Genomic DNA, 24,000 nt, shown 5'->3' with positions numbered 1-24,000 from the left:
TCTATCAACACGTCCACATGTGATGTCTTATGAGATGAAATGAAGACAGAGTTGAGACATATTCATTTAAATATCCAGTCAGCCAATCACGTGGCAACAATGTAATCTCTGTTATCGTATTAAGGCAAACAGTCGACGTGCAGGAGTTCACACCGAGCATCAGAATGAGGAAGAATTTGATGATTTAAGTCACTTTGATCGATGTGGAGCGATAAACTGTAGCTGTTCATGCACAGCTGTATCTAGTGTTTACAGAGAAAATATCCAGAGTAAATTATGGGATAATGATGCTAATGTTACCGTCATTGACCAAGTTAGGTCATGAATTCTAATTTTTTGCTTGTGCATCAGGTCAGTAAATCAGCTTTGAGAGAAAGAGGATAGAGCTGTGATCCAATCACGTCTGTCAGGAGGTCAGAGTCCAGGTGGATTGGACCAGTAAATGTTATGTGTGTGTGTGACAGATTAGTTCCATCCTGGTGACTGTAAATCAGGTTCTACTGAACTGAAGTGATCATCAACACTGACTCTGGTTTCATTATCTCACAGAAGTTGAGTTCATTCTTTACAAACTGTGCTGAAGCAGCTGTGAACAGGGAGTGTGTTACGACAGTGAGTTAATACTGAGGTCAACTCTTTTATTAGGTCAGTGTGTGTGTGTGTGTGTGTGTGTGTGTGTGTGTGTGTGTGTGTGTGTGTGTGTGTGTGTGTGTGTGTGTGTGTGTGTGTGTGTGTGTGTGTGTGTGTGTGTGTGTGTGTGTGTGTGTGTGCAGGTGTGCTCACCTGCCGTAGGCAAACCGTCTGTCTTTGTGATGATCCCCGAATGTGTCCCACAGCCTCAGGGAGACACTGACCTCGTCCACTACATCACGAGATCTCTCTAAAACCTGCCACACAGACACAGATTCTTTTAACTCACAGGTTTTAGTTGTTACCCCCAACATCTAACAGGGGGCGCTGTGAGTTAGATCCACTTTGAACGCCCTTTTAGCACAAAAAATAAGAGTAAGCAGAAGGACACGGGTGATGATCGCGGTTCAAATTCACGTCATGCTGCAAACTAAAAATGATTTCATCATGGATTAATCTACCGATTATTTTCTCCATCAGTTTTCACACGTCTTGTTTTGTCCACAAAAAAGTCTCAAGATCTTCTCCAGGAAATTCCGCCGTTTTTCAAGCAAAGTCCGTGTTCAGGGAAATTCCATTTCCTGTTTGGACGTCATCTTTTGCAGACATGGTCTCACATATCGTGTTTCGTGGTCAATGTACGGCAAAGTTACACTGGGTTCTCCTCTTGGTTCAGAAGAGGAAGAAGAAGCGGAATTATGAGAGATGCATTGTAGGCGACCATGCATTGCGGCGCAGGCACCTAATTAAGAAGCAGTGGGAGATTTATCTGAAGGAAGATGAGGAAAAGTCATGAACCGTATTTTCCGCACTATAAGGCGCATTTAAAAGCCTTTAATTTTCTCAAAAAACTAAAAAGCGCCTTATATATGGATCAATCGGAAAAGTTTGACTTTATCTGTTTTGTTGACATTCCCTTTAGCACAGCTCCATCTAGTGGATGCATAACGCAACCCCAGTCAAACGTTTGACTGCAATATCTTCTATTCTATGCGCCTTATAATCCGGTGCACCCTATATATGAAAACAGTTCTAAAATAGGACATTCATTGAAGGTGCGCCTTATAATCCGGTGCGCCTTATAGTGCGGAAAATACGGTAATAATAGTTTGATTTTGGAAAACGTAAAGAACCTAATGGGTTTGGTGGAATTGAAGGATTATAACCAGTGAGAAAACACTGTCATAAACTGAAGAGATGTTTTAGCAAATGCACAGTGAACAAAAAAGCCTCAGTATTATCTTTAAAGGTGAGTCCAAGTTTGTCTTTAAGTGGCTCTTTCCACACACTGTGCGTGTGTGTGTGTGTGTGTGTGTGTGTGTGTGTGTGTGTGTGTGTGTGTGTGTGTGTGTGTGTGTGTGTGTGTGTGTGTGTGTGTGTGTGTGTGTGTGTGTGTGTGTGTGTGTGTGTGTGTGTGTGTGTGTGTGTGTGTGTGTGTGTGTGTGTGTGTGTGTGTGTGTGTGTGTGTGTGTGTGTGTGTGTGCGTGTGTGTGTGCATGCCCACCTCCTGGCAGACACGGTACTGGTCGATGGCCCAGACGGTTGGCACGTGGGTGGCGAGCAGCTGATACTGTGTGAGGGTGGCGTTGCAGGCGCGGGCACAGATGAGCCTGGTCTTGCCGACAGCGTTATCCCCGACCACCACACATTTAATGGTTTCCACATTGGGCCGCTCATAGTCTGTGTCTATATCCATGGAGAGGGCCCTGGAGAGGAGCAGAAGAGGCTGATTTAATATTTATGGGGGAATTAAAATGGCATCGATGAAGTGTCCTGTGAGAGAACAGCAGCACAGCAGCGTCGAACTGTTCCCTCTTTGCTTTGTTAAGTTTGTGTGTGGACAAACTTCTCAATAGAACACACGGTTCACAGGCAGTGCACGGCTATTTCTGTAGCTGCAGAGTGAGCTCAAGGGGAGCAGCTCTGTCTTTATTCACCGTTCATCTGCTGCACATCATCAGAAAGCAGTCGCGTCTGGTGGTCGCAGGCATTTACTGCAGCATGTTTGACCACAGCAGCACAAACACACAGATCGACTGACTTCACAAACATGTACAAAACACACACACGTTAGTATATGACAACAACACAGAAGGAATCTGCAGAATTACATAAGCACACGGCTGGACCTGTGGTCCATTCATCAGCCCGTCTGTCCTTGTAAACTTGCAGCCGCGACATCCCATAAATAGACTTTGTGAAACATTCATTAGATCCTTCCTCTTCTTCCGCTTGTTATTCCACTGACGTGGATGCCGGCGCAGCAGTGACAGACACCAGGGGCTAAAAATGGCATCCATTCATTGGACACAGGAGGCGCGCTTGTGTGTGTGTGTGTGCATGCATGCGAGTGTGTGTGTGTGTGCGCGTGTATGTGTACTTGCGGCATACTGAGGACCAGTGAGGGTTTTTAATGAACAAAGTGAGGTCATTTTTACGGAGTGAGAACATTTTGGCCGGTCCTCACTTTGTTTCAGTTAATTCACTTCCTTAGATTGCTATAACATGCTATACTCAATTTGTAAAATAAAATAAAAAAAATTTTGGACGACATAGTATAGAATGATGTTTTTGTCAAATTTTGGACAAAAACTTTTTTGTCAAAGATTTTTTAAAATTTTGGACGACATAGTATAGTATGACATTTTTGTCAAATTTTGGACCAAAAAAAAAAAAAATCAAAAAGGTTTTCCAGCTCTTTTTGCTCTGGGGCTCCACCTGCAGACATTTTATGGTACTGCACCCAGTAGTTCTTTGTAGATGTCATTCATGAAGTAGATATTTGTAATTGTGTTGATTTATAAAGTGGAAATGCTGGTCCTCACTTTGTCAGCAACACAGTCCTCAGTATGCAGCAAGTAGAAGGATGTGTGTGTGTGTGTGTGCGTGCGTGCGTGCGTGCGTGCGTGCGTGCGTGCGTGCGTGCGTGCGTGCGTGCGTGCGTGCGTGCGTGCGTGCGTGCGTGCTCCTCAGCCATGACCTGTTCTCCTCATCCTCGTTCACCTGCAGCCTGTTCAACACTACACGTCTACAACATCCCACGAGACGCAGACATATCCCAGAGTCTGTCAAAGACGCTCACGTGGAACAGGAAGTGTCTTTTTTGCCCTTGGCCTCAATCTGGCTGTGCCGCCTGAGGAGAGACATGCACCACAGGTAAAGACCAGCTATAAAATGAGACCACAACCTATTTGACTAATGGTCAACGGCAGCTGCTCAAGCAGTAAAGTGGAAAAAGAGAGAGAGAGAGAGGCCGAGTGTGAAGCCTGAGCTAACACTGCTATCTGTGCCAAAGCAGCAAGACACACACACACACACACACACACACAAAAGACACAGATGAACAGAGAGAGAGGATGTAGTTGTTTTAATTTGCAGCATTTCCAGTGTAGGAGTGGATCAGCAGAGCGGATTGTGATGGACGAGGCAGCGCAGAGATTATTAGAGTCTTAGAGAGACAGAGAGCGACTGACAGGACAGAGTTATCATCACACGTGTGATTCTCTAAGATTTAGAGACAAACACAGGGAATGGTTTGAATCCTCTATTGTGTGTGTGTGTGTGTGTGTGTGTGTGTGTGTGTGTGTGTGTGTGTGTGTGTGTGTGTGTGTGTGTGTGTGTGTGTGTGTGTGTGTGTGTGTGTGTGTGTGTGTGTGTGTGTGTGTGTGTGTTCAGTAAGCACCTGGTAATAAGCTTAGTACCAGCGCTGTGTGGCAGGGAATGATGCAAGCGCTGATGAAACCAAAGTAAAGGATGTCGACGAGGAAGTGCAAACGTCTCACTTGGTTTCGAAAATCAGGAAACAATATTATTAATATAATATTACAAGGGAACGCACACAGTGTTGTGAGCATCTCCAGGCGTCTCAGAGTCACGAGTGCAGTGGTGTTGAGATGGTGCTGAAGTTATGGACTCATTTCTCTGGTCAATCTACAGTAACTTGTCCTCCTGCGTCACAAATATTGTATTTAAACGTCAGAATAAGTGAGCAAGGAGAGAAGAAGGAACAAGAGCGGTGGAGACCATGAGACCATGAGACCATGAGACTATGACACCATGAGACCATGAGACCATGAGACCATGAGACCATGAGACTATGACACCATGAGACCATGAGACCACAAGACTATGAGACCATGGCACCATGAGAGCACAAGACTATGAGAACATGAGACTATGAGACCAAGAGACTATGAGACTATGAGAGTATGAGAGCATGAGACCACGAGACCATGAGACTATGAGACCATGAGACTATGAGAGCATGAGACCATGAGACTATGAGAGCATGAGACCATGAGAGCATGAGCGCACGAGACCATGAGACCATGAGACCATGAGAGCATGAGCCCATGAGCCCATGAGACCATGAGGCTATGAGACTATGAGACCATGAGACTATGAGACTATGAGAGCATGAGACCATAAGACCATGAGACTATGAGAGCATGAGACCATGAGACTATGAGAGCATGAAACCATGAGACCATGAGACCATGAGACCATGAGACCATGAGACCATGAGACCATGAGACTATGAGACCATGAGACTATGAGAGCATGAGACCATGAGACCATGAGAGCATGAGACCATGAGACTATGAGACCATGAGACTATGAGAGCATGAGACCATGAGACTATGAGAGCATGAGACCATGAGGTCATGAGACTATGAGACTATGAGAGCATGAGACCATGAGACCATGACACCATGAGACTATGAGAGTATGAGAGCATGAGAGCATGAGACCATGACACCATGAGACTATGAGAGCATGAGACCATGAGAGCATGAGCGCACGAGACCATGAGACCATGAGACTATGAGACCATGAGAGCATGAGCCCATGAGACCATGAGGCTATGAGACTATGAGACCATGAGACTATGAGACTATGAGACTATGAGAGCATGAGACCATGAGACCATGAGACTTTGAGAGCATGAGACCATGAGACTATGAGAGCATGAAACCATGAGACCATGAGAGCATGAGACCATGAGCCCATGAGACCATGAGACCATGAGACTATGAGACCATGAGACTATGAGAGCATGAGACCATGAGACCATGAGACTTTGAGAGCATGAGACCATGAGACTATGAGACCATGAGACTATGAGAGCATGAGACCATGAGACTATGAGACCATGAGACCATGAGATCATGAGGCTATGAGACTATGAGAGCATGAGACCATGAGACCATGACACCATGAGACTATGAGAGCATGAGACCATGAGAGCATGAGCGCACGAGACCATGAGACTATGAGACCATGAAAGCATGAGAGCATGAGACTATGAGACCATGAGAGCATGAGACTATGAGACCATGAGACTATGAGAGCATCAGAGCATGAGACCATGAGAGCACAAGACTATGAGACCATGAGAGCACAAGACTATGAGATAATGAGAGCATGAGACTATAAGACCATGAGACTATGAGACTATCAGACTATCAGACCATGAGAGCAGAGCGGCTCAGATGAGCGGAAAGACGAGCTGTAAAGCTCAGGTTTCATTTTTAGACCAAATGACCGACACTGAACTGTACACAGGTGTCTAGACTTTATCTGCTGGTCCAGTGTCATCTTCTCTGTGTGTGTGTGTGTGTGTGTGTGTGTGCGTGCGTGCGTGCGTGCGTGCGTGCGTGCGTGCGTGCGTGCGTGCGTGCGTGCGTGCGTGCGTGCGTGTGTGCGCACGTGTGTGTGCGCGTGCGGGTGCGCGTGCGGGTGCGTGTGTGCGTTTTGCAGGAGGAGCAGACAGACAAAAGAACTCATGCATAATTTGAACAGTGTGTGTGTCTCAGTGTGACGTTGCTTTATAAGGAGATGGTCTTACAGCTTCCTGTCACTGTCGAGCTTCGTTTCACACACACACACACACACGCACACACACACACACACACCTTTCTGTCTGTCTGTTTTTCCTCTCCCTCTCGTCAACCTTCTGTTTTCCTTCTCCAAACACAGGTCACAGCATCTTCTGAACTCTCTCCCACTGTTTCCTCTGCAGCCTCTAACCCTGTTCTCATGGTCATTTATTCACTTTCCTGGATGTCAGTCGTCACAGAGTCAGCAGACAGCCCCTCCCACAGCAGCCCCTCCCACAGCAGCCTCCTACCCTTCAGTTTCCTTCTCTATTATGTAAAACCTTCACCAATTCACTGGCAGTCAGTGCTCATCCCAACGAGCCTCCACAGCCTCCATCTGGCTCTTCTTTTTATCTTCTTCTTCTTCCTTGTAGGTCAACACACTCCCATCACAGCAGGGGTTTCTCTCATCACAGACATGTGCAGTCATGTCATGTATGTATGCAACGTTATTTTCAGTTAGAAAAGTGTTTGACTGCCACAAGCACAGCTGGCACAGACTGCTTACATAAGCCGGTCTGTAGCCTCTGTTTGGCTCAGTTTGGATCAGTTTGGCTCAGTGGATGACGTCCTCAGGCCTCAGACTCACTCACGTCTGCAGATGGCTCTGGTGTCGATGCACAGCCTTTGGCAGACGATGATCTGATCAACATCTATACCAATTTAATAAGTGGGTCTTTGGGAGCCGTCATGAGAAAAGCTTCCCCTCGTCTTCTTCCTGTTGTAAAAGTGCTGCGTAAAACACAGATATTCTCGTTTCCTTTAACCCTGCACATCATCGTCCTCCTCCGTCTCCTCGGTCCATATTTCTTACAGCTGCTGCTTCCTGTCTCCAAAAACAGTGGCTCTTCAAACTTTTTATACCAAGAACAACCTGAGAAAATATCCAGCTACTAACAGCCAAATTTAAAGCAGACCTAGACCTGAAGTTCCAATTAACGCTGTTTTTTAGTGTGTATCTGCGTCATTACCTTGTTTATGAAGCCCTGAAGGTTCTAAACAAACAGTTTAGCCACTGCTGAGAACGCTGTGTTTTATTGTAATCTCAGGCTCAGTGAGATCTCTGAAAAAACCTGGTCCGGTTACGTAAACAGCGGTTCTCCTGAACAGCAGATCCTCCTGCTCCGGGCACTAGTCCGGGCACATCCGGTTGCGTACATTGAACCGCAGAAGAAGAATAACGTCCGTTGTGGAGGTGTTTCACGAGCGACAGCGTCTTCTGACTCTGGGTCTGACTCCGGGTCAAAGGTCGTCAAAGGGACTGCGGCGGGGAGTCGTGAAGAAGCTATTTTTAAACACTGTTAAAACAATGTTTTGATGATGAGGAGCAGTGCATCCACCGTTCCAGAGGGGGGAGCTGTGCTTCTGAGAGCGGGTGTGCTGAATATGTCACTTCCGGGTACTGGCCAATCACAAGACTCTGTCTTCTGGGTGAGAGAGTTGAGTCTGAAATATCGCGGCTGGGAAACAGCGTCAGAAAAGAGGATTTCTATCGGCTCGTTTACAGCAACTAGGAGGTTTTTGAGCATAATAATGTATGTAAGTAGACCTCCATAACTAACATATGTGTAACAGGACCACTCTATGTGAGCTCTAAAATACATAAATACTTAGATTTTCCTCCAAGAACGACCATATAAGTTCTGTCTTGTGTGGTGTTTTTGTTCTCAGACACATGTACCGCATCAAACCCGACTTCAAGCTCAATTACCCCCCGTGCACCGTCCTCCACAGCCTGACACTGAGGCTCAGTCGTCCGTGCTGCCTTCACATCACCTTCACGCTCTCATCCATGTGGGTCAGTGCTGCTCTCTGTTATCTCAGAGCTGTTGACTCAGTCAAAGTGAGCGGGACAATCAGTAGCTGCTGCTCCACGTCCAGCTGCAGGTGAATACATCACTCATTCATCAGCAGTGTTTCAGTGATAACGCTCAGTGATCCACTGTGTGCAGTTGGAACAGTCGGTTTTGGTTCTTCCACACGAGCGTGAGTCACAGTTTGCCGGGTTCCCATTAATAGACTTGTGGTTTTTTCTGGAGAAGACAAAGTTTTGGCCAAAGCACAAAAATATTGCACAATATGGACGAGAGAGAGAGAAGAGAGGGGAGAGAGTTTACATAAAGACTTCCTGCTTACGACGACAAACTGATGACTCAAAGTCATGATATGGTCCGATAACAATCTGCAGCTTCACCCACGACATCACCATCGTGATGTCATCGCTTCAAGGCCACTGTGTGTGTGTGTGCATGCGTGTGTGCGTGCGCGTGTGTGTGTGCGTGTGTGTGTTGCCAGACGGTATAGAACATCCCACTGTGACGCTCTACGTCACTTGGCATAATTAGTCTGTTGAGAAGCAGCCTGACAGAGAGGAGATTACTGTGCTGACCAGCAGGGGGCAGTAGGTTGCACACAGGATATCAGGATGACACAGATCTGTGTGTGACTGCAGTAGAGCTGAAACGATTAATCGATTACTAAATTAATCGCCAACTATTTTGATAATCGATAATCAGTTTCATCTGAAGATTTCTGGTCGTTTTAGCTTCTTAAATGTGAATATTTTCTTCGTTTAATTCGTTTTTATTAATCGAGAAAATAATCGACAGATTACGAAAATAATCATTAGTTGCAGCTCTAGACCGCGATGATTAATCGATAGGCTACTAATTCTATAGTGAATCCATCGGTTTTGTGACTTTTCAGCTTCTTAAATGTGAATGTTTTTTGGTTTCTTTGCTCCAAATAACAAAGAAATCTTTTTGTGGATTAAACAGGACGTTTAAAAACATCATTATTTTAAGTCCTTTAAATAAATGACAGAAGAATTGATTATGAAAGTAATTATGAGTTACAGCTCTGTCTCTCTCTGACTGTGTTGTGATGATCTTTTAAAACATTTGATTGAATTTAATGGACAACAAATTAGTCTGAAGTCTGTTCTCTTCTGTTTGCTTATCCAGTAACAGTTAATATACTGTTTTTGATATTAAAAATATAAATAAATAAATAAATAGAGTGGTGGACAGTGATGGGAGATTCTTCACATTATGACAGACAAAAACAAAGAGTCTCAGATCTGATCTCAAAGACATTTTAAAAGGGTTTTGTAAATAATCCCAGTTCTTCATCATCATCATCATCACAGTCATCCTCAGTCTGTTGTCATCAGTTTCTGACCTGACTGTTGTTGCACTGAAGCATCAATGAAACTGCACCTCCCTCCTCCTCCTCCTCCTCCTCAGTCATTCATAAACACCTGGTCCATTCACATCTCCTGAAAAACCGATTCACCAACAACAACAAAAAGAGCTCTAACATTGTGATGTGACGCCATCTTCATCATCATCCTCATCATCCTCATGTCTGTGCAGATGAAAACACAGACTCAGACTCAGAATCCAGAATCCCCCAAAAACAATGCGCTGATGAAGTCTTGCGTAATGTGCCAAGCCCATCATCCATGATCCATCATCATCATCATCATCCACGCACTGCACTGACACGCGTGGCTCACTAATCTTCACAGTAATAATCATGTCACACACACACACACACACAGCAGATTAAAAACGCTGCTGCTGCAGATGAAGATTATTCTGGGATGTTTCTGGAGTCAAGACACAGTCAAGTGTCTCCTGTGCGCGTGGAGAACATGTGACCTGGTGTGTGTGTGTTTTTGTTCTTACCTTCCGACGGTTCCGGTGTTGACCCACATGCCACTGAGCTCGCGCTCGCGCCGGTCACTCGAACCGGACAAAGACGCGCGCGCAGAACGTGGTCGCCGTGTTGTACAGTATGTCAGTCAGACAGCAGCACGCGCACACACACACGTATACACACACACACACAAAGAGAGGCAGCAGTGGACGTGGCGCGTGCAGGAGAGGACAGGAGCTGTCTGTCACCTCTTCCTCCTCTTCCTCCTCTTCCTCCTCTTCTCCCTCTTCCTCTGATCCTCTCTTTTATCTTCAAACACCTCGCGCAGAGTTGAGCGCGTGCCGTCGTCACTGCCGCCTTTGATCCGCTGGAATGTTGCACAAAAACTCAAAGATCTGAGGTGGATCGAGCGCGAGAGCCTCCTCTTCCTCCTCCTCCTCCTCCTCCTCCTCGGGTTGTTTTGTTTCCCCAGCTGATTTCATCAGGGACACGCCCACTTCCTCACCACCCCGCCCCCCCTCGGCTGCGCGTCACAGCACCAGTCGCCCAACTGCTTCCGTGCTGCGTTCAGGTGCAGTCCAAAAAAAAAAAACAACAACACGCGCTAAAAATAGACCTCAGCTGACACGTGCGACACGTCCGTTAGCTTTGAGTGACAGGAGGGCGTGCGCGAGAGACGAGAGATCACTTGATTGATCCAAGAAGGTTTTATTCTTCTGAGGTTTTTGCCCTGTTCTTTATTCTTATAATATTACTAATTTATTCTCATAATATTACATCTTTGCTTCTCGTGATATTACAACTTTATTTTCATAATATTACTAATTTATTCTCATGATATTAATACTTTATTCTTATAATATTACGACTTTATTCTCATGATATTACGACTTTATTCTCACTATATTACGACTTTATTCTCATGATATTACGACTTTATTCCCATGATATTACGATTTTATTCTAATGATATTACGACTTTATTCTCATGATATTAAGGCACTTTTCCTGATGAAGACACAATGTTTTGACACAGCAAACTAAAGCAAACCAGTTCCTCAGAAAACGAGGTTCTGCCTCATTAGGACAAGGTCAGCATTAATGTTGGAAATGGTCCGTGAGATGCACCAAATACACTATTATGTGATGAGTTTTGCATGTATCATATGTTTTATTTACATTTTAATGGCTGTTATCACCTTTTTATTATGGAATTACTGTCATTTTATTTCCATCTATTGTTTTAGTCGTTTTATTCTTCAGGTTAACTCACACTTATCCACCTCTTCTCACATGTATTTGTTTACACTCTCTTTATTGTACAGTGTACATTGATATATACTGTATATACATATATTCTAAGTTATAAATTTTGTCTTATATTTTCTTAATGACATTTTCCTGGTTGCTATCCTTGGATCAGTAAAAGTTTCTCTCTTATCTGATCTGAACTACTTATTTTTTTTAATGAATTGATTTTATAAGAGCCTTTTGTTTAAGACTCTTATTCCTCTCCTACTTTCTTCCTTTCTTGTTGATTCATAACTCTGTGCAGACAGCTGCACTTTGACTTGTGTGCTGGTAAAACATGTTCCTGACAACAGGCGAGTGTTGTCATAGTCGTCTAAAGTCTCATGAGATCTCAGTGCGTGTGGAACATTTAGTGTCTGTGTGTCCTCATTATTGACTCCTGTCGTCAATAAACATGTTGAGTCTGCAGTTAGATCATGAGTCAGGACTATGTTACATCAGGACTATGTTACATCAGGACTCCCAGTCAGTGAATCTACACTCATGTACTCATGTAACTGGTGAAATATCATTCCCTCAGCTCCCTTTTTTGTGTCATTTCCATTCAGTGACCTCCTCTGACCTCTGTTTGCATGAATTCAATGCAACTTGTGTGCACGTTTGTGTATTTACACTTCTGTGTGGATTTATTTTTTCTGTTTGAATCACTCCAGACAGCAGGTGTTATTACTGAAGAGATTTGAGGAGGTTATTTAAGATCTCCTTAAAGATAAGGACTGCAGACCTGCAGACCTGCAGATATTCAGATATTCAGCCTCGTCCTGAAAGTGAAATCCTGTGCAGCCTCTGTCTCCCTCAGTGCAGATTCTTCACTCTTCAAAGTATTTTTACTGAGAGAGAACAAAATCGTTATATTGAATTATAAATGTAATAGAAGCTTGATATAATTGTGTCCATGCTCGTGCAGGTCATACCTATCAAAAATTAAATTGACATAAATAATGCAGTAGTGTGTTTAATAGTCATCGGCGATGGAGATGATTTTTCTTCTCTGGTTATTTCTGGGTGTTGAAGCATAGCAACGAGCTGCACATAGCAACACTTGTGTACCGCGTACTGCAAAAGGAAAAGAAACAGCAGCCAAGAAAAGAAGAAGAAGAGAAAATAAAAAAAAAGGCCATTTTATGGATCGCTGTGGAAAACGCTCCACATTCTTCTCTTACTGTTTTCCAAGATCTCTGTGTCTGGGAATTCATGTCAGGAATGTTAAGCTGCAGCAGAGAAGAAAAGCAAACGCCAGAATACTTCGCTCTAAGCTATTTTAATGTTTGGAAATCCTGTCTTTGATTGAAGACTTTGTCCAGACGTGTTTCATAGATATTTCTAAATCCACATATTTTCCCTCCGAGCTGAAGCTGCACTTTGACATCAGAGGTGAACGTGAACTATTAGAGGACATTTTTCACTGTGGGACAGTGTTTGTTCACGTGGGACTGAGTGATCTGCAACTTTACCCCCGTGACTGTGGAAGACGGAAGAGCGACATCTGCTGGTTGAACTTGGTACTGCGACACCATGTCACTGCACCAAGCTGTTCAATGTTTGTGATGCATCCTCCCTCAGATACTGTATATACATGTGCATATATCCTATATTTTGCATGCATTTCCTTTTCTTACTGCTCATTCAATTCCACTTTATTCTAAATTACAGTTTCTTGGTTGCACTTTGCAGCATGGAGTTTGCATGTTCTCCCCGTGTGCGTGGGTTTTCTCTGGGTTCTCCACTTTCCGTTGAGAACCCAGAGAGTGAATGGTTGTTTGTCTCTATTTGTGGCCTCTGTGATGGACTCCACACCTGTTGAGTATTAAATTCAGTTGTTTCAATCAGTCTTTGGGCTCCTTTAAACCCCTTATCTTCAATGAAGGACAATCTTAACGCTTCAGCATACAGGGACATTTTGGACAATGTTTGAGGAAGACTATAAAGACATGGTTTGACTTGACTGACCCTTAACCCTCATCGAGCACCTTTGGGATGAACTAGAGCAGAGATTGTGAGCCAGGTCTTCTCGTCCAGCATCGGCGCCTGACCTCAGTAATGCTCTACAGCACATGTGTCAAACTCAAGGCCCGGGGGCCAGATGTGGCCCGCCACGACATTTCATGTGGCCCGCGAGTGATTAATTGGTCTTAAAAATCTGTGTCAAAATAGGTCTGTGCTGCTTTAAGGCGTGCGTTGACCATTAACTACATTTCCCACAATGCACGGCGATTGTGTTACCCACAAAGTGACGGCACCGCCGCTAGAGTGAAATTGAATAAGTTATAAATACAGAAAGTTATTTATTAATATGTTACGGAGTAGTTACCTTTATTTTACATTATATTTGTTTACATTTAGTTACATTACGACAGTTACATCTGGCTCTTTGAGTGTAACAATTATGCTGATGTGGCTCTCAGTGAAAAATTTGTTTGACACCCCTGCTCTACGGAATGAACAGACCCAAATTCCTACAGAAACACTTCAAAATGTTGAGGAAAGTCTTCCAAGAAGTGTGGAAGCTGTTATAACTGCACACAATTAAAGATTGGAATACTGTATATTTGAACATTTGAAAAACGTGTGTGTTTTTGTGTGTGTGTTTTATGTGTGTGTGTGTTTTTCTGGTGTTGTCTTAAAGGCCCTGAGAAAACACTGGCCCATGACCTGGCCTGGCACGGCCAGAATGAAACAGCATGAGAGAGAGTTGGGTTGGAATGCAGAGGCTCCATCAACAGCACTGGCACTGAGAAGGGTTTAGAAATGTGGAGAGCCCCCCCCCCCCCCCCCCCCCTTTGTGGGAGAGGTGGACTTGGACTTGTGAGAGAACTCTGGAGAAGCAGAGGCTGAAGGGATGTGTGGCCTTTCCAGCTGCATCAGTACAAAAAAAGACTGTGTGGCTTTGTTTTACGAGCTCTATCACTCTTTCATTAAGTGTGTGGGAAGTTCACTCCCATCGCTTTGACGCTGAAGTCTGGAGAAAGAGCCGGAGAATTCTTTGGCAGCGCCGCGTCACCGAGGAGCGAGCGTCCTGCTGGCTGCACACGGAGTTCTTTTAAAGCTGCAGTGCATGACCTTTGGTGACCTTTGCTGTTATTCTGCCTCTGTCAGGCTTTTCTATCAGAGCTGATGGACGCAAGTGTTTTTGTGGATTCATCTAAAAAGCTGCTGAATAACCACTTTTGTGTTTTCGTTCGTTTTGCTTTACTCACGCAAAGTTGCTGTTGCCTCCGTCCGTAGACTTTTGTTTATATTTAAAAGTTTGAGTTCAGTCAAATAGGTTTGGAAAATCTAAAGTTGTATTTAGAAGATAAATAGTCGATATCCTTCAAATAATAGATTTGGATTGTCATATAATAGAATTATTGAAATATTCAGTCTGAAGGTAAATTATGCAGCGACTGCAACTCACACAACACCTTCAAAACTTTACTGGCCTGGTGTCTCCATGTTTTCTTTGCACAACCACACGCAGCTAACCTCAGAGGTCATGTGACCACGTAGGCCCTCTAGTGGTCACTGAATCCGTCTCACTGCTGCAGCAGCGAGGGCTTCTGCTGTGTGCAGTTTAAGCCGTTTAAATACCCGATGATGTAAATTTGCTTCAAAACAACAATCACGATGTGATCTCAGACGCCCACCTCTCATATCGAGCATCATTGGAATGAAACTCTCATCTCGTTCCCCTCCCGTCCACTCCTGCGCTGACCCTGTTCTCACCCCAACATCCAGTACACACACACACACACACACACACACACACACACCCCAGCACTGCACTGGAACCGGTCTAAAGCTGTCAAAACACCCAGCTTCTCACACTCCACACGTCCACTGAGAGTTTGCCTCAAACACACTAACAAAGGGGGCTAGGACATACACACACACACATGCAATACGCACACACACACACACACACATTCAATACGCACACACACTCGATGAAAAACAGTCTAAGTACAACCTTGTACGTGGACACTGAAGTAGGTCAGACCTGCGGTGGGTCCTCCAAACAGTCCCCTGGCACCGAGGAACTGATAACAGTATCACAGATTAAATTCTGCCTTCACACCTGACGCACACACACACACACACACACACACACATACACACACACACACGCTGTTTGCAGATCAACGATATGAAGTTTGACAACTGTTTGACAGGAAACCTTTGACACACATTTCCATTCCTCATTCCGTGTGACAGCAGTTTCATCCTCAGGGAGCAAAAACTCAGAGGTCAAAAACAAACGCACAAAAATACACTGAAATACGTCTGTGTCTGAATCTCTGATCTCACACAAACACACAAACACACTTATACACACACTGTGACACAAGCAAGTGACTGCGACGTGTTGCCAAATTTGTCACCCTGGCATGAAGCGAAGTGTTTGGTAACAGAGGCTCTGTTTGCCAGAGGGTGATGGACAGAGAGGTCAGCGGAGAGCGACTTTAAATGAGAAACAGTCAACACTCCATAAAGACCAGAGACAGAGACGCAGAGGACGAGACACACAGAGGCGATTCTAGAGTCTGAAGGGGCCCTAAGCAAAAACTCCCAGGGGGCCCTTCCTTCCAACCAGTGTTCATCACCATTATGTTATAAATAATCTGACACCAACGAAAAACAGTTCAAAATTCAAAATGTTTGAAATAACATGGAAAAACCTTGTATGTGAAAATATAAATGTAAAGAACAATAAAATACTGTAAATACCTTTTAAAAAACTATATAAATTGAGGGGAAAAAATACATTACACTGTAAAGAACCTACATTATAAAACAATATAAATATATAGAATAATAAAATACTGAAAATAACTGAAGAAAACATATATAAACTGAATAAAAAAGATATGCATTACACTGTAAATAATCCTCTTGCAGAAAGATAACTTCACACAGGTTAAAGTGAGGTGGGGCCCCTTTAGGGAGGTTTGCTACTGAGATGTCATTGTTGTTTCAGGGGGACGGGGAGGAGGCTGCTCACTGCACATTTCAGTAAAAACAGCCCTCAGGCTCCGAGTGTCGGGGGCCCCCTATCAGCTCGGGGCCCCAAGCAGTTGCCTGCCTTGCCTGTTCACAAGCTGCGCCCCTGGAGACACCAGGCGACACCAGGCCCACGCTGGTGTTCACTGGCTGTTTTCTGGGTAAAGCTGGATCATCTACAGTCAGTCTGGAAAACTCCAGCTGTGATTTGCTCGTTATCTCCCAGTGAAGACTTAACGCTTATTAGCTCACAGCGTAAAAACCACGAGAATCAAGCAAAATGTAGTCAAAACCTTTCATTTAACAAATTAATCAACATTTATACTGAATGAGTCTGATCTCAAAAGTGTTTAGACGATACTCAAATGATTGCAGAGCTGAAACTATCAGATATTTTCATAATGGATTAATCTGACAATTATTTGCTCGATTAATCTGGAAACGATGATGTTCTCAAACGTCTCGTTTCGTCCACAAACTAAAATGATTCAGCTTTAATGATTTCTTTGTTATATGAAGCAAAGAAACCAGAAAATAGTCACATTTAAGAAACTGAAAATCGATGATATAATGGAATATTAGATACTGAGTCAAAAAGTCTGCTAAATTACACCTCTAATGAATTTAAACAGCGTAATCCACTTAGCATTTCCTCTGTGTCGTCTCTGATTGGATTATAAAACACTTCAGTCCCCAGATACAAGTCCGACGTGTTCAATGTCAGCGTGAAGTTCACTTAATCCTCGCGCTGGATTCCTTATTAAAGTCTTAATACGTCCTTTAGTAAATCCATCAGACTTTATCATGGAGTGAATCTGCTTAAAGAGAGTGTTTGTGCCTGGAGCTCGTTAGAATGGTGTTAGCGAGGAAAAGGTAAATGGAAGTGAAATTAGAATTAAATGTGTAAAAGTGGAACACACAGGTTTGTGCAGCTGTTCTCGTTCATTTTGAAGACCCTAAAAAAAGCCAGCTGATGCCTAAATCTAACCGCAGTTCCTCAGGAGTGAGGTTCTGCCTCATTAGGGACCAGGTTTTGGTCTCTATGAGGACTTAAGGTCCTGGTAAGGTCAGCGTTTATGCCCAGAAATACAAATACACTGCACTATAGTTCCTATTCTCTGATGAATTTGGCGTGTTTCATACTGTATGTTCTCAAACTGTAGTGTGTGTACCACCAGTGGTACGCGACCTTCCTCTGGTGGTACGTGGACGAAAATCAGAAATACTGTTCTACTGTATATATTATAATAATAATGATGATAACTAGTACAATTTGACACATTTTTCGCGTTCCTACGATAAACGCCCTTCTTTCAGTTATGAAACTTGCGAAACGCCAAGATGGACGCCAAATCCAAGATGGTTGACTTCCTGTTGAGTCGAGGTCGTGGTTCTAAGAGGATTTTTTGTTCGTCTTGGGCCGTCCGATGTTCCCACCAAATTTCATGCAATTTGGCGCAACAATTTTTCTTTACCAATTCCATTATTTTATCAAATTTTTCATCAGTTCTGGTTTGCGTGGCAATTTTGGTCCATTTTCACGCACGTTTATGGGGTCAAATTAGAGATTCCGTGGAGATAAAAATAATAATAATAAGAAAAATTCATACAATAAAACTCATCTCTTGCTGCATCTTAATAAAAGTCCGTAGCTCGACCTATTTTACACCACTGTTTTTGAACGATAATGTTGTTACTTCAAGAGATCATATATTCTCAGGTGGAACTAAAAGGTATTAAAGTTTGACTGACGTTCATCTCCTCGTTAACTGATGACCTGTTACAGGGAAATCTAATCCACAGCTGAGCCGACAGACAGCAGCATGTCTTGATTCTGTTTGGGAACAGTGAGACTGTCGCTGCCATTGGAGCAGTGGACGAGTGTCATATATACAGACTGTCATTTGTAACCTGCCATGGAGATCTTTCCACTCATCCTTGTAATCTATCAGTGGAAAATGACATATCGCTGCGACCTGTAGTGATGCCGTTAACCTCTGTGAGGCTCACGCCGCTCTGCAGCCGCTCACATGTCACACACTCACCTTTGGACTGAGGTTCTGATCACACAGCAAACAGGAGAAGGTGAGCGAGGTGAGGGCAGATCAATTCTTTATTCCACTGAAATACTGCACGAGAGAAAAGGTTCAATCCTAATTGCATGTATTTTCTCACTTTTGGACGTCAAATGTGGGGTCGAAAGCACATTTCTGAATAATGCCAGAAGAAATGTGAGCTGAGAGCGATGCATTGAGCCCCGACACAGATCAGCCAGTGTTCCAGGAACAGCTTGATCAAACACAGAGTTACGCCAAGTCAAACACCTCTGGACTTCACTCTGGCACAGAGAAGCATCGCTGCAGCCTGCTGTGATCACACTGAACACAGTCGCTCTGTAAAGAAGTGTTCACAAGCTCTACCTGAGACCATGAATCCATCGTCATTAACAAAGACTCTTTTATTCATTAAATCTTAGGAAACATTGAGCCCAGCCATGGAGAAATCACTGCCTACATTATCATGTGTTCTGCTGCTGTAGCTGTATCTCAGAATGTGACATTCAGAGGTGATTATTGGCTTTATTTGCTTATAAGAGAATGATTATTTGAGTTAAAGCGGATCTAGACAGGAAGTTCCAGTTAACGCTGTTTTTTAGTGTGTATCTGCGTCATTACCTTGTTTATGAAGCCCTGAAGGTTCTAAACAAACAGTTCAGCCACTGCTGAGAACGCTGTGTTTTATTGTAATCTCAGGCTCAGTGAGATCTCTGAAAAAACCCGGTCCGGTTACGTAAACAGCGGTTCTCCTGAACAGCAGATCCTCCTGCTCCGGGCACTAGTCCGGGCACATCCGGTTGCGTACATTGAACCACAGAAGAAGAATAACGTCCGTTGTGGAGGTGTTTCACGAGCGACAGTGTCTTCTGACTCTGGGTCTGACTCCGGGTCAAAGGTCGTCAAAGGGACTGCGGCGGGGAGTCGTGAAGAAGCTATTTTTAAACACTGTTAAAACAATGTTTTGATAATGAGGAGCAGTGCATCCACCGTTCCAGAGGGGGGAGCTGTGCTTCTGAGAGCGGGTGTGCTGAATATGTCACTTCCGGGTACTGGCCAATCACAAGACTCTGTCTTCTGGGTGAGAGAGTTGAGTCTGAAATATTGCGGCTGGGAAACAGCGTCAGAAAAGAGGATTTCTATCGGCTCGTTTACAGCAACTAGGAGGTTTTTGAGCATAAAAACAAGTTAATGTATGTAAGTAGACCTCCATAACTAACATATATGTGCAACAGGACCACTCTATGTGAGCTTCATTTCAAACAGTTTAGTCATTCTCTGCTGATCTCTGGCATCCAAAATTAATTTTCTGTGAACCCCAGAGACGACTGTAGATGAGCAGTTTCTGAAATCCTCAGACAAACCAGTGTACACTGACTATATGTACATTTACTAACTAAATACTGTGTTTATTTCATTGTAAAACACCATGCCCTGAAACAAATGTGAGCGATCCTTGACCATTAATAATGTCCATTAATAATGTAAGACCTGAATATGAAATATGTCCTCCTCCTTCAGGTCCAATTCCATTTTTTATTCTGAAATAACTCGGTCTAAATAAGTAAAGGCAAAAATCTCCATCTGCCTGTTTACAGTCAAACATGCTGTTGCTCACAGATACAGAAATAGAGCAGAGCAAACACAAGAGAGGCATTCAGAAAAACAACAGAGTCACAGACGGATAAATAAACAACAGGAAGTGGAGACATAACAGGAAGGTCCTTTACTTCAAATATCTATTTGTGTTTCTCGCTTAGTTCAAGTTCCTCATATTGTTTTCCTCCTAAAGCAAATAAGCAAACTTGTGAGGTGGAAACAACCTCACATTTGTCTCAATTGCAGCTTTGATTCTCACTCAAATGCAGAGAGAGGATTTTCACAAGCTTTAGACGAGCGAGGCCGTGATCGTAATCCTTCAGCCTGAAAAACACATCAGGGAGGAGGTCACCTCCATGCTGTCGGACTGTTTTCTAACAAGACAGCACATGCATGCTAAACACACACACACACATTATTGTATCATAGACCCTAAGAACTAAATGCATATTACAGCTGGGCTCCTCGTCATATTTGAAAGGTTTAGGTTTAGCACAACAAAGTACGTCATTATCCATCAACATTAATGACAATTTATGAATTAAAATTAACAGATACTCACACATAAAATGTCATGATATTGTTATATATTATAAATAATAATATATTTTAAACACTGTGGCTTTGTTTTAGTATTTCTTGCACTCCATTGCACATAAAAATTAATTAAAAACATGTTTAATGACCTTTCATGGCCCGCCGTGCAGTAACATCACTGCCCACTAGGTGGCCGAGGCCCACACTTTGGGGATCGCTGGCCTAACCCTTGAACCCTAAACCTAATTCTGAGCACTAACCCTAACCCAAGTCTTAACCCTGATAACACAGCCCTGTGAAGGTGTGACAGAATGTGAGGACCTGCCAAAATGTCCTCACTTTCACAGGATGTCCTCACTTCAGTGGTGTATATACACTGTTATTGGTCCTCCACAAAGACGAATGCACAAGTACACACACACACACACGCATAGAGTATATAGGTGATACACATATGCACAGTAGGCCTCCTAAAATAGTGTGATGGAAAAATCTATACGGGTTGTCCAGTTATTTCCGCACTGCTTCGCGGCAGCAGGCTTACACACACACACACACACACACACACACACACACACACACACACACACACACACACACTGTGACCACATGTCATTAACCTGAGCCAAGCTGCAGCTCCGCAGCCACACACACACACACTTTACTCTTTTGAATAAGGGGCATGTGGCTGGAAGCTGTGGTGGACGGACGGTACATTTCTGTTAATCACACTTAATCCTAAACGCTTGTATAGAGAGGTCATTCACACACACACACACACAAGAGAAAAATAATATTACAACACTCTGCGTTAATCTCAACATGTTCCAGGCTCCTGTAGGAGTGTGTATGGATTCTAACCGTTGTGTTTACCGGCTTATCGCAGACGGCCGCGTCAGGGGAAAACTAAGAGGCAATTTAACATTAAAGTCCAAACATCCGCACTGGACTGGACAGGTCAATATTTCTGCTTAGCACGACCTCTGATGAGAAGTGCTTCAGTGTGGAGTAGCATGTGATGTTAAATAGGAAGGATATTGATCGGAAATGTATGTTGAAATGAGACATGTGAGGTTATTTGAGGGCTTCGTTTATGATTGTCCAGCTTCTTAAACTTGAATATTTTCTGGTTTCTTTGCTCCGATTAAACAAAGAAATCATTGAAAACTGAATCATTTAGGTTTGTGGACAAAACAAGACATTTGACCAACTCTTTAAGGACCAAACAAGCTATATATAAATAATTGTTAGTTTAAAATCTATTAAATTTATGCCAGCATTTACAAAGTAAATATAAAAAATATAACACGTTCTGCTTTTGTTTTTTAAAGTGCGATGTCAGTCTGGCACCGACCTCCACTTTTTAACATTTTCATTGTTAAACTTTACACTTCAGACTGAAAGGAACGAGTCCTTGGATTAAAAATAGATCTGAGCTGAAAAAAAGGCTAAAAACCAAACCACATAATCTGTGGTGAGTCAGTCTCACATTTCCATATGAGAGGAAAAAAAACACATACGCCGGAGTCAGACGAGCACGGACCGACTGTGATCATGACAGAATTCTCATTTGCAGCTTTGCTAACGTGAGTTTTCACGACTGATTCATGCGTTCTGCTCTGAGACAGAGTCAGAGTCAGGTTTCATCAGCTTTTCATCTGAAACTGAAGCAGAGACAAACAGCTCTGCATCATCAGTGACACAAACACAAACAACAACAACAATATATCACTAACTATACTGAGCTGAAGTCAACACAATAAATCTCACAATTCTACACTAAATATTAGCGAGTTATGCAGAGAAAATGTGCTTCATTTAGTTTGAATTCACACATTTCAATTAGCTATTGAAATAATTGAGCTCTTTAATGTTCTGTCCACACAGAAATGAGTCGAGGTGAATCCCTGTGTTTTCTTTTTTTATGTTTTATGTGTATTGAAAAAGGTCCCAGTGTGAGAAAATCTCAAAATGCTGTCGTTACGTTTTCATGTCGACAACAAATCCACTCGTCTGTCGTCTTCACTGTGTCTTTATCTCTGTTGTCATTGTCATCATCATACTCAGATCAGTGATTGTTCCACACTTATGCAACACAACTGGCCATTTCCTTCTCAGAAATATAACATCTTTACATCAGGTATAGCACCAAATTTACTATTGTTCAGTACCCTTGAGTAATGGTACGGGTGGAGCTAGACAGTCAATTTATTGGGCGACAGAATTGAAGTAAAGGCCTTTCCAAACCAAACTACACTGTTAAAAAAAAAAAATTGCTGCAATCAATTTTTGAGTTTACAGCCCAACAAAAGATTGTGAGTTTTTTAAAAACACGCAATCTTTTGTTGGGCTGTAAACTCAAAAATTGACTGCAGGAAGTTGCCTTGAAATTTTGAGTTTTCTTTTTTTCCATTGTACCGTGGTGGAAACACAACACAATCCTGACAGTAACGTCTTCCTGGTCCATGAACAACCTCATCCTTTTGTTTTCCAATGATGCTACAGCTCACAAACAAATAAACACACAGACAAACAAACACACACACACACACACACACACACACACACACACACACAGACACACACCTCCCTGACAGAGGTAATTACAGTTTGAAAGCCCGTGGATTTGTCAGTGTCATGGAGTCACACTACAACTGCTCTGACCCTGATTAATTACAATGAAACCTATGGGCGTTTCTCACTTTACAGCTTTAGTTTAAAGCCTCTGGTTCTTTGAGGAGAGACGCTGCACAGAGCATATGCATGTGTGTGTGTGTCATTGTGTTTATGTCCATATAAAGACACACACACACAAGTGTGAGTCATGGTGTCTGTGTGTGTCTGTGTACACTAATGAGTCTGCTCGACTTTTGAATGCTGTTAGGATGAAGATGAGGATGAGGATGAGGAGTGGAGAGGAGAGGTGAGGATGAGGAGAGGAGAGGAGAGGAGGAGAGGAGTGGAGAGGGTGAGATGAGATGAGGAGAGGAGGAGAGGAGTGGAGAAGAGGAGGAGGAGGAGGAGAGGAGTGGAGAAGAGGAGAGGAGAGGAGAGGAGAGGAGAGGAGAGGAGAGGAGAGGAGAGGATGAGGAAGTGAGCGAGATGAAGAGAAGAAAACAGCTGCCGTTTAGGTCACACAGCGACAAGTGTCACATTCACAGCAGAGATCACTGGCAGAGCTGAAATAACACGAGGGCAAAGGTCTACGTGACAGGAAGCATGTGCTGGCACATCCCATCATTTCTTTTTGTTTTTTTATTTTTTTTCCACCGTTCCTCGACACGAGAAACAAACTGTGAACAAACCGCCCCTCACTTCCTCTCTCACCCCCGGTGTGACCAATCACAGTG

General features: G+C 43.4%; 1 protein-coding gene across 5 annotated transcripts in view; it reads right to left on the bottom strand.

Moving 5' to 3' along the window:
- The window catches only part of rhobtb4 (Rho related BTB domain containing 4), a 45,082-nt gene that overhangs the window by 15,380 nt on the left and 5,702 nt on the right, over positions 1-24,000 (bottom strand). For 2 of the 5 annotated variants that reach the window (XM_083904366.1, XM_083904365.1), the window contains 2 exons: positions 2,135-2,336; positions 784-887 (listed from right to left, as the gene is read on the bottom strand). In XM_083904366.1, the coding sequence (XP_083760492.1) occupies positions 784-887; positions 2,135-2,326 (296 nt within the window). In that variant the 5' untranslated portion in view covers positions 2,327-2,336. Of the gene's footprint in view, positions 1-783; positions 888-2,134; positions 2,337-3,633; positions 3,764-6,545; positions 6,657-10,198; positions 10,466-24,000 lie in introns of those variants that run through there. The other 3 variants (XM_083904367.1, XM_083904364.1, XM_083904368.1) reach the window with 3 other exon arrangements.

Source organism: Microchirus variegatus (genome assembly GCF_963457635.1).
Source record: "Microchirus variegatus genome assembly, chromosome: 17".
NCBI classification, from domain to species: Eukaryota; Metazoa; Chordata; class Actinopteri; order Pleuronectiformes; family Soleidae; genus Microchirus; species Microchirus variegatus.
Note: the sequence above shows the minus strand (reverse complement) of the source record. Positions and strands in the feature narration are given on the sequence as shown.